The 21344-nt window shown below is 34.3% G+C and overlaps 3 protein-coding genes across 4 annotated transcripts; all 3 read left to right on the top strand.

The window, feature by feature from the left end:
• Positions 1-7106: 7106 nt before the first annotated feature.
• Positions 7107-12845, top strand: LOC9325236 (sulfate transporter 1.2). Of its 2 annotated transcripts, XM_021035316.1 has the most exons (14): positions 7593-8020; positions 9051-9456; positions 9549-9882; positions 9974-10022; positions 10111-10318; positions 10413-10587; positions 10681-10746; positions 10839-10952; positions 11048-11164; positions 11253-11666; positions 11773-11963; positions 12051-12136; positions 12226-12302; positions 12474-12845. In XM_021035316.1, the coding sequence occupies exons 3-14, from the start codon at positions 9556-9558 to the stop codon at positions 12615-12617; spliced, it is 1968 nt and encodes a 655-aa protein (XP_020890975.1). In that variant the 5' UTR covers positions 7593-8020; positions 9051-9456; positions 9549-9555; the 3' UTR covers positions 12618-12845. The 2 variants fall into 2 exon arrangements, with proteins under 2 accessions (XP_002889173.1, XP_020890975.1); XM_002889127.2 differs by lacking the exon at positions 9051-9456 and having other exon boundaries at positions 7107-8020.
• Positions 12846-13203: 358 nt separating this feature from the next.
• Positions 13204-16222, top strand: LOC9325235 (tRNA modification GTPase MnmE). Its single transcript, XM_002889126.2, has 10 exons — positions 13204-13511; positions 13602-13921; positions 14128-14266; positions 14456-14577; positions 14676-14879; positions 14979-15038; positions 15155-15293; positions 15369-15487; positions 15573-15785; positions 15877-16222. The coding sequence occupies exons 1-10, from the start codon at positions 13340-13342 to the stop codon at positions 16069-16071; spliced, it is 1683 nt and encodes a 560-aa protein (XP_002889172.1). The 5' UTR covers positions 13204-13339; the 3' UTR covers positions 16072-16222.
• Positions 16223-19075: 2853 nt separating this feature from the next.
• On the top strand, positions 19076-20296 carry LOC9325234. Its single transcript, XM_021036089.1, has 2 exons — positions 19076-19648; positions 19926-20296. Exons 1-2 carry the CDS (start codon positions 19320-19322, stop codon positions 20083-20085), a joined length of 489 nt encoding a protein of 162 aa, XP_020891748.1. The 5' UTR covers positions 19076-19319; the 3' UTR covers positions 20086-20296.
• The last annotated feature ends 1048 nt before the right edge of the window (positions 20297-21344 follow it).

Raw genomic sequence — 21344 nt, 5'->3', positions numbered from 1 at the left:
CAGCAGGTCCGCTTCCGTCAGATTATACCCCTCACTTTTTACCTCTCACATAAAGAATTAGAACCCGGACGTTTTTTGTGACTTTATAAAAAAGATTGTCCAAGTGGCTAACATATTCTGTACACTTCACTACTGAGATGTAAATCCTTTTTCAAGTCTTTGTAACACCTCATAAAGTTCCATGAAAATCCCTTTAATATTCCTTGTAAATTTTTCCCGCCAAAAATTTAACGCAAAAAAAATTGCGGAATCTTTTTTCTCGCAAAAAAAAATTTTTGGCGGGAAAAAATTTTACGGGAAAATTTTACAAGGTATTTTAAAGGTTTTACAAATTTTTACAAGTGTTTTGGCGGGAAAAATTGGGGGATCACTTTTCCCGCCAAAAAATATTTTGTATTTTTTGGACCTAATTTTGTTATATTTCCTTATATATTTATGATATCTTTTATTAAAAAAAGAGTAATTTAGTCATTTTGTACATAAAAGGGGTATTTTTAAAAATGGACATCCAAAGGGGGCATTTTTGAAAAGGGGTATTGAAAAAGGGGCATTTTTGTGAATCTCCCTTCTTTGTTTAACCTAGGAAAAAAAAAATGAACATACAACAAGATGGCATGTTGCAAATACATGATAGATAATTTTAATATCAGCAGTGTAATGGACTGAATTTGATAGCCAATCGGCAAATCCTTTTCATAAAATCACCAAAAACCTCTGGTTCGAACTCTAACGTGAGAGGTAAAAGTGAGTGCCTGAGAACACAAGAATTGTCATAATTGTTTCCTTAAGAATTTCTATTCAACTTTTGAAAATTTGAGCTCAACATATATCAACATATGCGATTGTAGCATACCAACGTTGGACGGACAGGTAATTTCATATACTTTTCAACATTTCTTAATTAGTATATATACTTTATAAAATATTTGGAAATTAAAAAACAAATCAATATCCAAATTAAATTATCAACATTAATGGAGCTCTGATCATACGAGCTCTGATCCAAAACGAATATTTTAAGTGGAATGTCAGGGTTGCCAAATAAAACAAGAATGGTTTGATGGAGAAAGAAGGCACTATACAATAATTGATTTCCAAGGAAAAAGAAGATAAAAAAGAAATGCGAATGAAATTTTTTTTATATGGTTGTTCTTTTCTTTTTGGGTCTCTTTTTCCTTATCTTTATATAGAAGAATATGGAATTGAACGGATGTGATGTGGTCACTGGGCATGTTCGGTCCACATTGTTTTACCGTTTCGGAATTTTTGGTTACTTATAATCATAACCAAGGGAATCGCTAGGCGCTAGTCGGGCGTTCGGCATGGGCCTAGCGATTAATCGGAAAATCGGATTAAAATCGGGGATTAATCGGAGATTAGTTTTAGGGTTATTTTAATATTTTTAAAATATATTAATCCAATATTGTAAAAATTTATGATTTTTATTACAAATTTATGATTTTTATTAAAATTTGAACACAAGCTATTGTAAAACATCACAAACTCTCCATTCAAATGATTGAATAACAAAAATAAAAAGTTTTTTTATACTTGCAATCTAAAAAATAATCGGGGTATATAAGATTAGGCGGAAAGTAATCGGATTAGGCGGAGAATAATCGGGTTACTGATTTTTTAGGGGATTAGTCATGGAATTGAACGGATGTGATGTGGTCACTGGGCATGTTCGGTCCACATTGTTTTACCGTTTCGGAATTTTTGGTTACTTATAATCATAACCAAGGGAATCTATTCATCGTACGATCATTGTCTAAGCATGAGTCATATACGTTGTTCTCTATCTTTCCACTATGAACCATTCTTATTCACTTCTCTACTTTTTTTTTTCATCCAGAATCCTCCAAACTAGCTACTTTAATGTCATAATCATAGACTCGTACGTAGGGTTCTTTGGTCCAACGCAACTCAACAATGTCAATTCTTGTTATGTGAAAGTTTGCGGATCAATAAAAATAACATATGGGTAATATGGTTAAAATTTTGGAAATATTGGAAGGTGTTTTGGATGCATTTGACTAAAAAACTAGAACAGTTGAAAAAAAGAACAATTTGTGTGGATGAAGTCAGCCTAAGCTAAGTGAGATCATTTGCTTAACTCTAAGCATTTGACTGTACATGATTTTTTTTTTGTGTGTTTTAGTTTCTTTTTATGTGTAATTAATGAAATATATGTGAGTATTCAAAATATTTCCTTAAACGGCCATCAAAATTTTCATGAAAAGGCCAACAAAACATTTTTTTTAAATGACAAGAAAGTCCTTATAAAATCGTGTTTAATATCAAATTGACTACAAAATTTTAGCACTACTTAAAAAAAGTAGAAACGAACATATATAATACATAAGTTTTTTTTCTGTTTCAGAGCATAAAAGGTAAAAAGCACACGGAAAATAGACTATAAATATCTTATTAACATACCAATTTTTATCGGTTTAAGTCTTTTGGACTAGAACGTTATAGTGTTTTTAGCCACACTGGTGTTCCAGTAGTTCACGATATCTTAAGAAATAATCTGTACCAAACCAATTGTTCAGTGCACCGAACGAATCTATTCACCGAGATAACGCATTATGACATTGACACCATTATCTAAAAGGCAAATTATACGTGTGGCCGCGTCCATCAACTGTGCCTTCAGATCTTTATTCATAAAATATAGTTAATAGATTATTCTATAGAATCTTAAGTTAATAAATACTAATAAAACATGTGATTAAAGTGTTTACTGGTTTAGATCCGAACGAAACATAACATTTGCTAAGAATTTTGGTTGTTGCGTTTAAATTTAGTCATAAATATATAAACCACTTCACATTATTTTATAGCTCTTTCAAATACTTTCAATCAAAACTTCATTTTGTTCCTTAACCAAAAAAAAAAACACAAAACAAAAACTACTTTCTGTCAGATGGCAAAGATATGATGTAGTATATGTTATGATATTTTATGTAAATGCTACATTACTTGGTACTTGATGTCATCGACCAATCAAAATAATTTTTATAAGCTTCATGCATCGCTACAAATCGAATAAACTATTCAATAATATTTTATAAACTTCATTCTTTATTGACGAGAGTTCTAATTAACCAACCAAGCTAACATACTCATACGTACATGATATTGTTTTTGCCAAACATTTCGTGACTAATTTACATTTAAATGCTTATTTGTAGTTTATCAGGAAGAAGAAAAATTCTAGTTGATTATATGCCATCGAATAATTTGAAAAGTTCGGTTTATATAAGAAACCAACCGATCGATTAAATTTTTTCCTGGTTAGCAAAGTACCGATCGATTTGTTCGTTTCACAATTTCTAACATGATTGTCACAATTCTTAATCATCTTCGTAGGATTTTTTTTTTTTTTTTTTTTTTATGTATATATAATCTTAGTATGAGTTATTTTTAAAGATATAAGTAGAATGCATTTTCTTCATATGATCTAAAATATCGTAAAATATCTAAATGTTTATAAATTAATGTTTATAACGTCAAACGAAGATGACTAAGAATTAGCTAGAACAAACATGCAAAAGATTATGATAAATTAGTTTATCTGTATAAAATCAGCAAGTATTGTCGTTTCGAAAACTTATGGGTCAGGAGGTTCTACAATAACGAAATCTCTTTTAAGATTCATTGTCTTAATAATATTTATTAGTATGTCAAAATTTTACTATATACTAAACAAAATACGCAAAAGTTTAAAAGAAACATTTAGATTCCTATATGACCCAAAATTCTTATATCGTTTGGTGTATGTCTGGACATAATACTCGAATTCGAAGAACCGAACCGAATCCGACCCAAAAAATCTGATCCGAACCCGATTCTGAAGTTTTAAAATACCCGAACATGTACTAAACTTCACAACCCGATCCGAACCCGATCTAATCCCGTATCCGAACATACCTGAAATATAAGTACATAGTTATAATATAGTAGTAATATTTATACTTGTAATAACCTAGGTGCCTAAATTATTCGGATGTTAAGATATTTTCGGATGTTTTAGCTACTTTTGGCTAGATGCGCGTAAAAAAATACTTGGGTTTTATAGATTTTTTGAGTATTTTTCAATACTTTGCATAGAATCGGATACAAATTTTTTAATATTTAGATACTATGGGTAAACCCGAATCCGAACCCGAAAAACCCGATCCGAATCTGACCCGAACCCAAAGTTTTAAAATACTCGAATGTGTCTTAGTTTTCTAAACACGAAAAACCCGAATCCGAAAAACCCGACCCGAATATCCGAATGCCCAAGCCTAGTTTGGTGCGAGAAACGTAATTAAGCTCTCATATATACAATTTTAGATTCAATTATATTCCAGTTCAAAAAAACTTCTCTATATTACATGCCCGAAAAGTTTGATAGCATTGAAAATTCAGCGTAAAACTATACAAACTATTGAAGTTCGACCTAAACCACATATTGTAAGAACTCGATTAAAAAATTTCACATTGTTAAAAGTTTTTGTAGCTAGAGAACATGTTAAAATATACTATGGTGCTGTTCGTTTCACCATTCAGATGATCCATCTGAATGGAAATGAAAAATGATGTTCTTTTTAAACCATTTAACCGACCATTCAGCTGAATCAGTTGAATGAACTTTATCAAACTCATCCAAAAAAATTGAAAATTTTGGCTGAGTTTAATTGGTGCAGTCAACTGGAGATAATTCAGTCAAATGTTGAAAATGTCAAAAATACCCTTGATTAAACTAAACAATTACATTGATTTTCTTCTAAACCTACTTCGATTTTCTTCTCTCTCGGCGACGAAGCTTTGTTCTCTCTCGGAGACGAAGCTCTGTTCTCTCTCGCTTCGATCTCTCTCGCTTCGATCCCTCGCTCTCGTCGATCTCTCTCTCGCTTCATTCTCTCTCTACTCCTCTTGGTTAGTTCTCTCTCACAGCTTCCTTCATGTGATACTCTCGTTGATGTTGTTCTCTCTCATATCTCAATAGTCTTGATGCAACTTCATCGCTTCGTTCTTTGCTATACTTTATTTTTGATTCTGCATCTGCTTCCTTTGATTTCAGCTTGTGGGTTTGTCCAAATTTCACTCGTTTTGTTCTTAGTGTAATGAATTGAGAATTATGGTTTAAATAATACTGCTTCTGATTTTGAAATTAGTTCCAATTTGAATGATTAGAAGTGCTTTGTTGCTATTACGAGGTTTATGAATTAACAACTAAATGGTTTTGACGAGTCTAGAGCTTGAAATTGTTGATGCCAACCACATGTTTGATGAAATGCCTCACAGAAATGGTTTGTTTTTGATAAAAGCTTCACATAATTGGTAGTCTCTTCTATTAGCCTCTTGGTCTAATCATGTAAACTACAAAACTTGTTTAGTGAGAAAGAGACCATGTGATACGTGACATTATTATAGAAACTTGTTTAATGAGAAAGAGACCATGGAATCCAAGTTTTAAAATATTTTAAAAGCCATGTTTATGCCATTTTATGTGTAGGACAGAACTCGTTCAAGGAAAAATGTCAACTATACAAATAGTAGGGAACTGTTTAATCGTAAACATTCTGGTTTAAGATCAGTAATTGAGAGAACTTTCGGTGTATGGAAGGCTAAATGGAGAATACTAGACAGGAAACACCCTAAGTATGAAGTGAAGAAGTGGATTAAGATTGTGACATCAACAATGGCGTTACATAATTTTATCCGAGATTCACAGCAAGAAGATAGTGATTTCAAACATTGGGAAATGGTGGAATCATATGAGCAGCATGGTGATGAAAATGATGGGCATGTTCCATATGTACCTGCTGGTGACAGAATTCTGGAGGCTACACGGGATTCTATTACTGCAGAGATTGCCAAAGGAACTAGACTTCCATATTAACAGGTTTGTGTACTTAAGCAATAATTAGTTTTATGATTCATGTCTTTGTTTTCAGGTTTTATATATGATTTTATCTGAGTTTTGTGCGATTGATTGCTGCAGCTCCCGGTATTTCAACGTTATGATTCTTGGTCCTACACAATCACCTTATGAAGGTAATTGTTTATCCTTGGTTGATGTGTTTTCTAAGTTTTGATTTTGTTGCTGGATTTGATGATGCTTGACTTGTTCTTTCAGGAATTGGGTTTGAATCGAGACGCAAATACTTGTTTGGTAAAGTCTCTATCTAGATTAAGCAAATCGATTATTATGCCACTGCTTGCTCTGTTTAAAGACACTGTTATTAGGAACAAAACCAATCTCTTCTTGCTTTGATTATTATGTCCCTAATCTTACATTATGAATGTATTTCACTAAAGTAATGACGTTGGTTGGTTTAAAAGGTCCATTTAAATGCATGGGTATTTTAGTCATTTTCATTTAGATGAGGATGTGGATGAATTACCAAATGATCAAACAAACAAAAGTCCATTTAAATGCATCATTAAGATGAACTACCCAAATGATCAAACAAACATCATTCAAATGCATCATCCAAATGGATCATTTGGATAGATCATTTGGATGCAAATGCCAAATGATGAAACAAACAAGGCCTATATAGTTTTGAATTCATCGGATATACTACGTGTAGTTGGTCCTACATGGTAGCATCCCATGATGTTTTTTTGGTAGTTCGGTTTCTCAACTTGGTTGGGAGTTCGGTTTCAGGCTACCATTTTCCACATTTGGAAGCAACGCAACAATGTCCTACACAACTCTCTATCGCTTAGTACGCATTCTATCTTCAAGTACATCGACCGTGAGATCAGAAACATCATCACCTCAAGAAGAAATAGACGCCCGTTTCGCAAGTTAATGGCGTTATGGCTGCGATGATAACTACCAAGTTCTCTCCCAGATTGGATTGGCTCTTTGTTTTTTATTTCTTTTTTGCCAAAGAGTCAAATGCTGTAGGTTAACAATCTTGTAAAACCTGTTTATTCGTTTATATGATATTTACAATTTAGTAAAAAAAAAAAAAAAAAGCATATTATATGCATATACATACATCTACAAAAAAAATTAATAATAGTGCAAAAAATAATGAGTTACAGACTTCAATAGTGGGTACGTATTTTTGGGATTGATGATAACGTATAATACAAATCGAAACAGATTATAACAGCTGGTTAGAAAATTCCGTATAATTAACGAATAAACATATAAAAAAACCTTATAGTGTGTGGCTGGCCGTGAACCAACATGGAGAGCCAATAGGTCGTAGCCACCAAAGCACTATCTAGCGCGTGACGTACACGTAGTCAATGACTAATGTTTCAAGGACGAACCTAGCCGCATTATAGTCCACGTTCAAATGAGGCCCACTAGTTTCCATAAAAGTCAACTTCACCCCCAAAAAAACGCTCCAAACTTTTGACCTTTTCGCTTTTCTTGATTTGGAGCCAGTGGCATTTTCGTAAAATCATTTTGATCTAACCGCTTTGATGTTCTTGCTTAGTTTCCATAACTTCTGTCATTATCACCTTTATATTTGTTTTTCCTAAAAAAGCCAAATATTCGTAATCACGATTTTTCTCTTGACTCTTATAATTTAATGTTTATTCCAATTAAAAATATTAAATTTATAAAAGCCCAGATCTATTTCTTTTTCCCCTCACTTTTGTTAAATATTTTTTTTTTCTCTTGAAATTTTTTCCAGTTTCTAGCAAAATCTATTTTCTCTGGAAACTTTGTAACTAGGGTTTTCGTTTCGTTTTCGAAATTTGATAATTAGAGAGAGTGATTCAGTGAACCTGGACATGATCAGGTTTACTGATTTTACTGTTTTAAACTTAGAAAAGAATAGTGAACAATCTGGAGTTCTAAAATCTAAAAAGGGGAGGCTTTTAACTAGTATATCTCTCGTGTACTTTTTCTCTAATTCTTAAATCGTTCTCTCTTCCTGTTTCTACTTTTTAAAATCCCTTTTCGCTTTAATAAATTGAATAAATCACGTAAAAGCTCTAATTTGGAGGAAAAAGGCTAAAAAGCGAGATCGAATTCTTCTTCTTCTTTTTCCAGGTAAGTGGGTGTTTCACCTTCCAACTATCAATGGTTATGCTTAGTTACTTTACCCACCAATTAATTTTATTTTAAAACCTCTCATTTAGAGATTACACGTGCGTATAATGTTTAATCATCTTTTTTTTTTCTTTCTGGTGAAAATATAATCCTAGTTGATTGATTCCTTTTTCAATTGTGTTTTTGTGTGTGTGTATAATATCAGAATAATTACGCAATATATAGTATGACAGGCTATATACAATAATGCATATAACTAGGAAAATGTTGAAGAGGTATCGTCTGGTGTAGGAGTTTACGATTACAGCGTCTCTTCGATAAGATATTTAATTAATCACACTATCAATCATGCATACTTGTCTACATTACAAAGTCAACACATGTGGTGTTCACTTTGGTTCCAACCAAAACGGATTACAATTTTTGTATCTTAAAGAATATAAAAATTAGTCAGACAAGAGAACGTAACTTGATTTTTTTTTTATATAGCTTTTGTGATCGAAATTGGCTTATGTGACATAAAAACGCCGGTTAATTCCTTTGAAAAAACTTTGGTTGAAAATGAATTGCGGCTAGTTTTTTATAATAATCCAGTCGCTTTCCATCAAGTTGCAGAAGTTTAAGCCTTTTTTTCTAAAACCTGAGTGATTTGAAATTTTGGTTTAGTATTCTAATAACTAAACTAATATAGTAATATGCATGCACCAAACTGACGACAGGGACAGAACATCTACATAGCCTGAGTTTAGACAAGATATCAAGTCCTAATTAGAACCACCAAAATAGAACATATGAATTAGGCTTCATATGTAATCTTTTAGGTTTTCTTTCTAAATTTCTGTTCAGTTAGGTTTGTTTTCTAGGTTTTGTAGGTCCTATTTCTAAAGTTTATGTTCAACAAAAACGATGATAGAATCCAGAAATCAAACGTTAACTAATAAGGTTCTGTTTTCGTATAATGCGGCACCTCTAATCCTATTAAATAATTAAAAATTGAAAGGTTAACGTTAATTTTCCGTCGTTTATTTAGGGATAACTGTTGGCATTTACTGTATATCTACCACGTTGCGGTTCTAGTCAACGATCTCTCCTTACAGCAGAAGAAAAGTAAACGATATCATTGAATTGAGATTGTTTTCAATTTTGCACACAAAGTTTGCCACAGAATCCATTGACTTAATTTGTTTAAACTTTAATGTCGATCAACGCAAATAAAAAATTGCATCTATTCTAGTTAGACTTTCCAATTTTCTTAATGTACTTGGTCTCTTAGTAATCCAGATTCATCAATCTATATATATGATGACCACTCTCTTATCATTAAATTAAAACAAAAGCTATTCTAAATTTTCGTTATAAATAAGCTTCATGTATGTTGCTCCAAAATCACACTTTTAAGTCATCTTCACTTCACCCAAATATCTATCTTTCTCTTGGTTCGATCCCATTACTCCAATCACACAATTTATAATCTAAAAAACTTGCAAACTAAAGTGCTAGCCTAATAAGTCTTCTGTTCTGTTTCCAGAGATACTATGTCGTCGAGAGCTCACCCTGTAGACGGAGATTTAAGTCCGGCGACAGTTGGTGGAGGTCTTCCGATGAAATCTCCCCCCCACCGGCATAAAGTTGGAATCCCACCTAAGCAAAACATGTTCAAGGATTTCATGTACACATTCAAAGAAACTTTTTTCCATGATGATCCTCTTAGGGATTTTAAGGATCAGCCTAAGTCTAAGAAGTTTATGCTCGGTCTCCAATCCGTCTTCCCGGTCTTCGATTGGGGACGTAACTACAATTTCAAGAAGTTTCGAGGTGATCTCATCTCTGGTTTAACCATTGCAAGTCTCTGCATTCCTCAGGTGGAAAACCTAAACTCAAGTACACTATTACTTGTATCACAAGTTATTTGTACTTGCTTTGTTTCTTATGTATATTCCATGATGATTGCAGGATATTGGATACGCTAAGTTGGCGAATCTTGATCCCAAATATGGTTTATGTAAGTTTGATTTTGATAAATTCTCTCACACTTGACCTCATTTGATAAACATTGGATAATCAAAATATGGTTGATATTGATTTTACAGATTCGAGTTTTGTTCCTCCGTTGGTGTATGCTTGTATGGGGAGTTCTAGGGATATAGCAATCGGACCTGTCGCTGTGGTTTCTCTGTTGCTAGGCACATTGCTTCGAGCTGAGATTGATCCAAGCACAAATCCAGATGAATATCTCCGCCTTGCCTTCACTGCTACGTTTTTCGCCGGTATCACCGAAGCAGCCCTTGGATTCTTCAGGTAAAATTAATCTCTTATCAAGGAACAATTTCTTCCTTCTTTGATGATCGGAAAAAGCTCTCTAAATGTTCATCTTCTTCTTTACTACTCTCAGATTAGGGTTCTTGATCGATTTCCTTTCCCACGCGGCTGTGGTTGGCTTCATGGGTGGCGCAGCCATCACTATCGCTCTTCAGCAGCTTAAGGGCTTCCTGGGGATCAAGAAATTCACCAAGAAAACTGATATCATTGCTGTTCTTGAATCCGTTTTCAAAGCAGCCCATCACGGCGTAAGAATCTTTTCGCTGATACAAAACACTATGTTTCTTGATTCCTCCGTTGCATAAATCTCTTCACTAATTCATATCAATTTGGCTATGCAGTGGAATTGGCAGACTATACTCATTGGTGCATCATTCTTGACCTTCCTTCTCACCTCTAAGTTCATTGTAAGACATATATTTATTAACAAAACATCGAATTGTTTATCCGTTTTTGTTATGATCTGTTTCTGATCTCTCTTGACTTGATGCTGAAACAGGGGAAGAAGAGCAAGAAACTATTCTGGGTACCAGCAATTGCGCCATTGATATCAGTTATCATTTCCACCTTCTTTGTCTACTTAACCCGAGCCGACAAACAAGGAGTCCAAATTGTAAGATCTCAACCTACTCTAACTAGTTACTTGCGCCTCAAACGATTCGACATTGTGGTAATACTTAATATGATTCTTTTTTTTGATGAATGAAGGTGAAACACCTTGACCAAGGAATCAACCCTTCCTCTCTCCATCTAATCTACTTCACTGGTGATAACCTTGCTAAGGGCATCCGGATCGGTGTAGTCGCTGGCATGGTCGCTTTAACAGTAAGTACAAACCAATGACTCATACATCAATCTCTCAACAACGAAAGTTCCTCATCAAAACCTCGAATTTTTCAACCTGTTTTCGCAGGAAGCTGTAGCGATTGGAAGAACCTTTGCTGCGATGAAAGACTACCAAATCGACGGTAACAAAGAGATGGTAGCATTAGGCATGATGAACGTAGTTGGATCGATGTCTTCTTGCTACGTAGCTACAGGATCTTTCTCAAGATCAGCCGTCAATTTCATGGCTGGATGTCAAACAGCGGTTTCGAACATCATAATGTCAATTGTCGTTCTCTTGACATTGCTCTTCCTGACTCCTCTCTTCAAGTACACTCCAAACGCCATCCTGGCAGCTATCATCATCAACGCCGTGATTCCTTTGATAGATATCCAAGCTGCTATTTTGATCTTCAAGGTTGATAAGCTAGATTTCATCGCTTGTATTGGAGCCTTCTTTGGCGTCATCTTTGTTTCTGTTGAGATCGGACTTCTCATTGCCGTACGTCTCAAGAAAACTAAACCCTCTCCATATTGCTGCAATCATGATAAATCTAATTCCCTTCTAATCTTAATTTGCTGATGTTTGTGTGTTTATTTGTGGACAGGTCTCGATCTCGTTTGCTAAGATCCTCTTGCAAGTAACAAGACCTAGAACTGCAGTTCTCGGAAATATTCCGAGAACTTCTGTTTACAGAAATATTCAACAGTATCCTGAAGCCACTATGGTTCCAGGGGTTCTTACTATTCGTGTTGACTCCGCGATTTACTTCTCCAACTCAAATTACGTCAGAGAAAGGTAAAACCCTAAACAAAAGTTTAATCTAAACCAAGATCTGTTACTTGGTTTACATGAAATCTAATTCGGAAAACCTTTGATTTACAGGATCCAGAGATGGCTTCATGAGGAAGAAGAAAAGGTCAAAGCAGCAAGCCTACCTAGGATTCAGTTTCTCATCATCGAAATGTCACGTAAGTTACTCTTAATTAATCCCTTCTTAATTATCGCTATTTTTATCCCTATAAACAAATATTAACGAACATACACCATTATTTTTCAGCTGTTACGGACATCGACACAAGCGGTATCCACGCGTTAGAAGACTTATACAAGTCTCTCCAGAAAAGGGACATTCAGGTACATATATATATATATATATATATATATATATATATATATATATATATATACATACATACTGATTTTATGAACTATAATCTAAGCAATCAAAGTGAATAAGTATTTGAAGAAGATTTACCTTTTTGCCAGAGAGTTATGAAACCTGACTCTGTTTTTGTGTATAAACAGTTGATTCTAGCAAATCCTGGACCCTTGGTGATAGGCAAGCTACACTTGTCGCATTTTGCCGACATGTTAGGAGAAGACAACATCTATCTGACAGTGGCTGACGCCGTCGAGGCTTGCTGTCCAAAACTCTCAGAAGAGGTCTGAAATTTACAAGAAAGAAGAAGAAATGAAGATAATGACGAAGAAGAAGAAGAAGGAAATGTTCTCTAAGTGTTGTAACAGTAGAGTTAAGAAAGTGACTTTTGCCTTCAATTGTAGTTCTTTATGATTCTTCTATCCATACCGAGAGGTCAAGTGTAAAGTTGACTACTTTTTGTAATAAAGTTTTGTATATTAAGATTTTTCTATCAAATCAAGTTTAAAAACTCAAAATGTATTAACAACTATGATCAGGATGTCCAATGTAGAGATCTATATCTCTGGAAATATATTGGTTAAGCCAAATGGGAACTCAATAATGTGACAAGTTGGAATTTAAAATGCATTAGATATGATCCTTATCCATATGTTGACAAAACAAATAAAATATGATCCTATCCTTGATTTGATATGAACGTGGACCAGAAACAAAGCAAGATTCATTTGTGAGTGGTTTATAGAACCTTTAAACAGTAGTAAAACACTGTAGGTTCCTCTTTCTCTTTACTTTTCTTTCTCTACTAGCGCAATGCACAAACAAAACGCTGCGTTCTTACAAGTCCTTTTTTAGTTATTGGGCTTTATTAGATAAAAGCCCAAACCATGTTTTATTCATGATGAGTTATTGGGCTTTGTGAAAACATTAAAACGCTGTGTTTTGATTTTATCTCTTTTGTTTTCAATGCCGCCGTCGTCGGCGTTATCCGTGAGCTTAGGTTGCAGTGTCGATGGTAAATCTCCTCTCCTTCCGTTCCGTCGGCGTTCATCTTCTCCGACATGCTACGCCGATCATAACCCGAGGCGGAAGAATCTCGAAACCCTTCTCTAAAAATCTCTGCTTTGTCTTATTCTCCTCGTCTCCTAAAACCTCTCTTCTTAAACCTCGCGCTGCGTCATCAGGTTATAAGAGCCATTGAAACGATTCTAATTTGACCTCAACCTTATTCCTAATGGGGTTCTTTTTCTTTCTTTTCATTGTGATTGTTGCAGAGGACAAGTCTCTTGTGTTTAGAGGCGATGAGCGTGTGGTGGGTCTTGTGGGCAAGGTAGTAGACGATGCATTCGATAACGTCGATAGGTTTCAGAGCTCAAGTACAATTGTGGCGATTGTAACGCCGATCGGTGGACCACCTGGTGCGGTGGGAATCGTGCGGTTGTCGGGACCTAAGGCTGTGGAAGTTGCACGAAGAGTCTTTCGTTCTGCTAAGAAAAGGAAGAAGAAGGACTCGGATTCGGATTCATGGCAGCCCAAGAGTCATTTCGTGGAGTATGGAGTTGTTGTTGATTCACATGGCAATGTTGTTGACGAGGTAGATTTGAAAAGTTCTTAAATTTGACACTAATTCACACTTCTCTGTTTCGATGTCTTCGTAATCAAATTACTGGCTTTATGCTTAGATCATGATTTTTAACCGGGAAAGGATTTGAATATATTTGACATTTCTACTGGTTTTGTTATAGATGGATTATATAGATCTTCAAGTGTTTTGATCAGTGAAGTGTGACTGCTTGTTAGGTTTTAGCTGTGCCTATGTTGGCTCCTCGGTCATACACTCGAGAAGATGTAGTTGAGCTCCAATGTCACGGGAGCGAAGTTTGTCTGCGGCGTGTTTTGAGGACGTGTGTTGAAGCTGGAGCACGATTAGCAGAACCAGGTCAGAGACTCAAATCCCTTCTATAGATTTGGTCATTGGGTTTCTTCTCCTATGTCTAACTTAATCTGTGAGATTTAGCTATAAGATTATTAGAAACAGGTTCTTTGATCGATGTTTGACTTCATATGTGAGTTGTTAGCTAAAGATTCTGAATCCTTTTTCTTTTGGCTGGATTTGCGGTGCATTCAGGAGAGTTTACACTTCGTGCCTTTCTAAATGGGCGTTTAGACCTTTCGCAAGCTGAAAATGTCGAAAAACTTATTTCAGCCAAGTCGTCTGCTGCGGCAGATGCTGCTTTGGAAGGGATTCAGGCATACACTTTACATCCTTTGTGATAAATCGTTTCTAATAATAGTTTGTCTATGATCGTTGTTAACATCTTCAAGTCTTTTCCTACTGTTTTCTTTAGGGTGGGTTTTCATCTTTGGTCAAATCATTAAGAGCACAATGTATTGAGCTCCTCACTGAGATTGAAGCTCGTTTAGACTTTGAGGACGAGATGACGCCATTGGATATAGAGTCAGTTATTAACAAAATAAACAGCATGTCTGAAGACGTAGAAAGTGCATTAGATACAGCAAACTACGACAAGCTTCTTCAAAGCGGATTGCAGGTAAATTTTAAGAATGCTATTCATTCTTCATGTTCATGTTTGAAAGTTTGAAAGTAAGAGCATACGTTTTCATTTGTCTTCCTTACTGAAATGTTGCAGATAGCTATTGTTGGGCGTCCGAATGTCGGGAAATCAAGTCTTCTAAATGCCTGGAGCAAAGTATGGAAACAGAATGATCTTTTTTTTTTTTTAGTAAAAACTGGAAGTTGCAATCTTTAAGTCTGTTTATTCAAATAGAGTCACATTTCCACCGGTGCTTTAATTTTAGCGTGCAGAGTGAGAGAGCCATTGTTACAGAAGTTGCTGGAACTACTCGAGACGTTGTGGAAGCTAATGTTACAGTCCGTGGCGTACCAATCACAGTTCTTGACACTGCTGGTATCAGAGAAACCAATGACATTGTCGAAAAAATAGGTCAGTATTAGACTACAAGCGTAATATTTGCCAAAGCTCAGATCTTGAGAGAGGTTTTTCTTTCTTTTTTTGCAGGAGTTGAAAGATCAGAAACAGCTGCTAAGGTTGCTGATGTCATAATCATGGCGGTAAGTGCTGTCGAAGGCTGGACTGAAGAAGACACTGAGCTTTTACGTAAGATCCAATCAGACAAGGTAATTGTTCGATAGTCACTTTTTCATTTTTTTCCCACTAGTTTCATTTTTATGACTTTTTTCGGGTCTCCTTCATTTGAAACAGCCTATGATTCTGGTGATGAACAAAATTGATAGTGCTCCTCCAAGTAGCTGTGATCAACTAGAAGATCAGAGGAAAAAGGAAGAAGTTTTCCATAAGTCTGTCTTCACATCTGCTGTTACTGGTCAAGGACTTGAAGAGCTTGAAGATGCAATATTGGAGATTCTTGGTCTTGATCGTGTCCCCACTGGAGGACATCAATGGACAGTGAATCAGGTCTGTCTCAATTATACTTGTAATTCTGTTTCTATCCATTAACTTTTTGAGTATTGCATTTAGACCCTCTTTGTGTGTGTGTGTTTATCAGAGACAATGCGAGCAACTGGTGCGGACGAAAGAAGCGCTAGCGAGGCTGAGAGAAGCGATAGAAGACGAGATTCCGATTGATTTCTGGACAATCGAGCTGAGAGAAGCTGCTTTGGCTCTTGCTCAAATCAGTGGTCAAGATGTCTCTGAAGAGGTCTTATCCTCCATTTTTGCTAAATTTTGTATCGGTAAATAAATCAGTTGCCACTTAATTCAACCCCAAACAAATCAAAAGTGTCTTATTAACCTTTTTCACATACATTGAAGTTTGTTTTTTGTGGAACTTTTGTGTGTTTATTGTAAAATCGACGTACGTACAATAATTAGATTCAACATATACATACATACATCAATGCACATTGTATATGACAAGAAGGTATTTTTAGTCCTTGTAAATTTATAACAAACAATGTCAAAAAAACAATAATGAAAGCGAATAATGAAAAAGAACCTCTCCCGACCAAAATAATAATAATGAAGAGTGTGGACCAGATGGTGAAGCCCACTAGTGAAAAATGGGCCCGGATAGTGAGAGAGAAAAGGGCCCACTATCAATTTCTGATTTCTGAAATTGATATTTGGAATTGGAAGTTGGGACCAATTGGGTTTGGTTACTGGAGATATATAACCTATTTTGTGATTGTGTGTCCAAAACACGAACGAATCAGAGAGCCAAGAAAATAAAATAAAACTTTAAACGTCTCTTCACTTTTTTGACTCACCTGTGTCCACTTGTCCTCTCAATCATACCAAATCATCTACTACCCACCAAATTCCACGTCAGCTTCAGTTTTCATTATCATTTGTCATTTAATAACAAAAAGAAAATTGAAACAAATTTAACGATGCCAAAAGTTATGTGATGTTTTCAAATTTTAGTCACTCAATTTATTATTCTCGAAGCATTATCAAATGAATGTCTATCGTATTTCTGTGTAAATGTATCAAACTATATATTGAAATTTGAAGCTTGCAATATAATTTTGCCTTTGAAGCTTTTTTAGATAACATGTATAACATGTATCATATGATCTTCTTGTGGTTAAGGCCTTCTTGTGTATTACAAATAAGGCCTTTGAAACTCGTTTCTACTACCATCATTTACCGCTTAAAATTTCATGTTGCATTGTATAATTTGTATCACCAATATTCAGTTAATCCCGTTGAAACTTCTCACCGTGAGTGTGACCTTGTAAGAAAAAAGAAGAAAAAAACTATTTTCTTTTTTCTTAAAGTTGGAAAAATGTCTTGGAGACTTACGATGTTGAGACCGACCATTTTGGTACAATGTGCCACTCTGTTTTATCTTTAAGTTTGTGTGTTAAAGAGGTCACAATGCACCAATCAGCATAAGCTTTTGTTGTGATTTTCGATCAAAAATTATTGATTTAAGGAACCAAGAGCTTTTGGCCCGAGTATCTTCCCCATGACAAAAAATATACTCTTAATCTTTTGGCATTAAATCGTCATGCATTAAATTTGTAAGGTAAAACTTTGAAATTTGGTGAGAGATATGTGAAGTGGAGAGACGAGAGAAGGCTCTATAAAATTGCAAAGGCCAAATTGAAGTACACATTGTTGTCATTTGTGAAGAAGGTGGTCCATTTTTTTGGTAGCCCAGATGTTAGGAACCAAATAACAACATTTACTTTTCAATTTTCTTTATTTTCATCTATTTTTATTTATTTTGGAAATGAGTTTTCTTGTAATAATTATTGTTTTATTTTTGGACTTTACTTTCATGAAAGAAAACGACTGGGGTGGAGAAATGGACAAATTCTTGGGGGCAACTATCGTATGATGTGGAAAGTTAATTATTGTTAATTTAGTGGGTCCATTGGGCCTAACGGGCCCTTCTTGAATGATTTTATGAGAATTTTTCTACTGTGAGATATTGTAAGACACTTGTAACTTTAATGAATGGATATATGTACTAGGTCTGACCAAATAAACCGAACCGAATATACCAAACCGAAATCGAAGCAAAAGCAATCGAACCGAACCGAACTGAACCAAAAATTTGAAAATAACCGAATTGATACTAAATTTGATAATCAAAACAACCGTAACCGAATCGGTACCGAACCGAAATATTTCGGATAACCGAAATACCCAAAATACAATTATATTTTCAAAAAAGTTAGTTATTTATAGACCAAATAATCAAAAACACTTGAAAAATATATAAAATAGTAAAAATATTCGAAAATATCCAAAATATATCCAAAAATATCCGGAAATATTCAAAAATAACCAAAATATCCAAAAATATCATAAGCAAAATAACCGAATGAATACTAAATTTTAAAACCGAAAGAACCGAAACCGAACCAAAATTTCAAAATATCCGAATGGATACTAAATTTTAAAACCGAAAGAACCGAAACCGAAAGCCCAGACCTAGGATATACGATGTTTTATTTTAACAATCCATCGTTTTATACACATGTTTTGATGTTCACAAACTTCGAAGACAAAACTAGGTTTGAAGTTTTTTAACTAATATTCCAAGTTTTTGTTTGTTTTATTTTAACCTATTTTAACCTTGTCTACATTATAAAAGAATTAAGGGAAAAGAACCACAAATTGATGAAACTTAGGTTTTCTCAATTTTTTTATTTTATTTTCTTTGTAGATGGCAATAGCTGTCTTTAATGAAACAACTTTCAAGCTGCCTATGGACTTGCCCAGACCAAATGCACATGAGCGGGCTATGGTTCAAACCAAAAAATAAATGATCTAATTAGGCATAATGGCATATAATCAGTTTTGTCCGCAGATAATATGGATTTGACAATATGGACATTTTTTTGGATCATTAACCATTATGAACACGTCCAATAGTCCTTGAACGGACCATTTGACAGCTTTAGAAACAAGGCTAAAGAAAATAAGATTATTAATGAAATCATTTGTTTATGTGAACATATAAATTACTTTTTTTTTTTCTTTCTAGATTTCTTTTTGGTCATAGCTTTATCTACCAAACCAATTTTTCAAAAAACAATATGTGAAATTTGGACAGAATTGTACATCCATTCGCTAATCGCTACATATATAAAAATGATTAACAAATGTATTTTTTACCAAGTTTGACCACCATACAACTAATATTATCAGTTGACAAAAAAAAAAAAAAAATACAACTAATATTATCACGAATTCTATATTATTACATTTATCACAAAGTACAAACAGAATTAATGCAAAATGTTCTTTTTAAAATAAATGTCCAGAATCATGACGTGGCATAATCGTGACGATAACATAATTTTGATCAGAAACAATCAACGGTCTAGATTGAGTCCTGAGTCTATGGTTCTTCTTTATCTTCCCTGTCTCTTCTCCTTCCTCACTCCCTCTTCCCTCTCTTTCTCTCTCAAGATTATTTGCTCTGTTCAGAGCTCCAAATTTAAAGAGTAACATACACACAACACATATACGATGTTGCTTGGGAAGAGACAACGACCACCGATTAACAGAACCACAAGTCTATCGGAGATAAAGTTCGATCTAAACCTTCCCAGCGAATCAGAGCCATCTAATCAACAGAATCCAACCGTGGTGAGCCCGTACGGTTCCAACGGTCAAGCCGTAACAGCAGCCGTCGATCAAAACCGTGCGTTCTTAGATCAACGGCTCTTATCTATGGTCTCATCGAGAGGTAACCTGAGGAGACACTCAGGAGATTTCTCGGACGCTGGACATTTCTTGAGATCTTGCTCACTTTGTGAACGTCTTCTTGTTCCTGGCCGTGACATCTATATGTATAGGTATATATCTATAATCAGTTTTTATCGTAGTAAAAAATTTAGACCTTACGTAACTTTTCATATTTTGATGATGAACTTATCAAAAACAAAAACAAAAACAAAAAAATTTGATGATGAAGCACCATTAATCGTGCCTTTTTTTTTTAATGATTTAATTGTTTTTTGAAAGTCGGATTTGGCTTATTTATTTGAATGATTTATGATACTTAATTTGTTGTTTTTAGTTTGAGTATGTATTGGATAATTAGTGATAAATTTTGTATAATTAAAATGGCAGGGGAGATAAGGCCTTTTGTAGCTCAGAGTGCAGGCAAGAGCAAATGGCACAAGATGAGAGGAAAGAGAAAGGTAAATCGGCACCACCGGCGAAAGAACCGGCGGTGACAGCTCCTGCGAGAGCGAAACCCGGCAAAGGGAGAGCTGCAGCCGCCGTGTAATCCCCATTTTCATATACATTTAGCTATATATAATTATATATGTGTGTGGTTTGCTATGTGTTTGTATATGATTATGATGGGTAATACATATATAAAACATTAAGCGTTAATTAACCGTGATTAACTGTGTTAATCACCCTCGTGTTGTGGTGAAAGTAGATGATTTTTCGAGGGTTCAAATTTTACAAGTTTTGATCTATTTCAAATAAAATCAAATGTATTATATATGTAAGACTTGTGTTTTTTTAAGTACTTAATGAGAAAAATTAAGATTACGAATCTACATTGAATTCATGTGGGTGAGGTTTCGTTTTAGGAGATTGGAGCAATATATTTAGAATCTACGATAGAAACAAATGAAACTGAATCATATATAGGTTTTATAAGATTACGATGAAATCATTCTTAGAAATAGAAGCGTAATTGGTTAATTGATTATAATAGGTATACTCTTTCAAATTTAGAACAAGCGTTTTTTTATTCGAACATCAAACTTACGTATATTATAGTGGAGAATTAATTCCAAATTTTCAATCTTAGGTCAACTAAAGTTGATGTATAAGTTTGTAGCATTTATGTACTTTTTATACACGAATGTATACAAAAATATACAGATGCTAGATTTTAATCCCGCGGTGTACCGCGGGATGATTCAATTTTAAAGTTAGTATAAAAATATTTTGTAAATTGTATCTCCTTATAACATATTTATTTATATTATAGTTTACAATTGTTATCAAGTAACGGTATACTACGAGTCCACGAGACAACTATTAATAAACTGAAGATTTAACCCGTACTAAAGCGGTATATAAATATTGATTCAAATTTGTCCGCCATATAAATCCTTTCCGAAATATAATCTGTTCCGTAATTTCTTAACCCGTCCCGTGATTTGTTTTTATTTTAAAATTTAATGATTATTTATTATATATAAAAGTTTACAAATCATATCATCCTCTAATACCACGGGACATTATACCACGAGACAATTTTTGGTTTTATACAATCTTTTCTAAATGAGACTGATTTATTATGTCTATTATTTGTGATATAAAAAAAAAAGATTTAATCCGTATTGAAGCGGCGGATTAATGATATTTGATTCAAAAACCCGTTCCGCCAAACCCGTCCGGCCAGAAAACTCATTTATTTTATTGATGTTCTTATTTATGATATGATTCTGAATCATTGTCTAAATATTTTAATCGATGTAGAACGTTGAACACATATTTTCGTTAATTGGATAATATATGTCT

Source organism: Arabidopsis lyrata, assembly GCF_000004255.2.
Source record: "Arabidopsis lyrata subsp. lyrata unplaced genomic scaffold ARALYscaffold_2, whole genome shotgun sequence".
Taxonomy (NCBI): domain Eukaryota; kingdom Viridiplantae; phylum Streptophyta; class Magnoliopsida; order Brassicales; family Brassicaceae; genus Arabidopsis; species Arabidopsis lyrata.
Note: the sequence above shows the minus strand (reverse complement) of the source record. Positions and strands in the feature narration are given on the sequence as shown.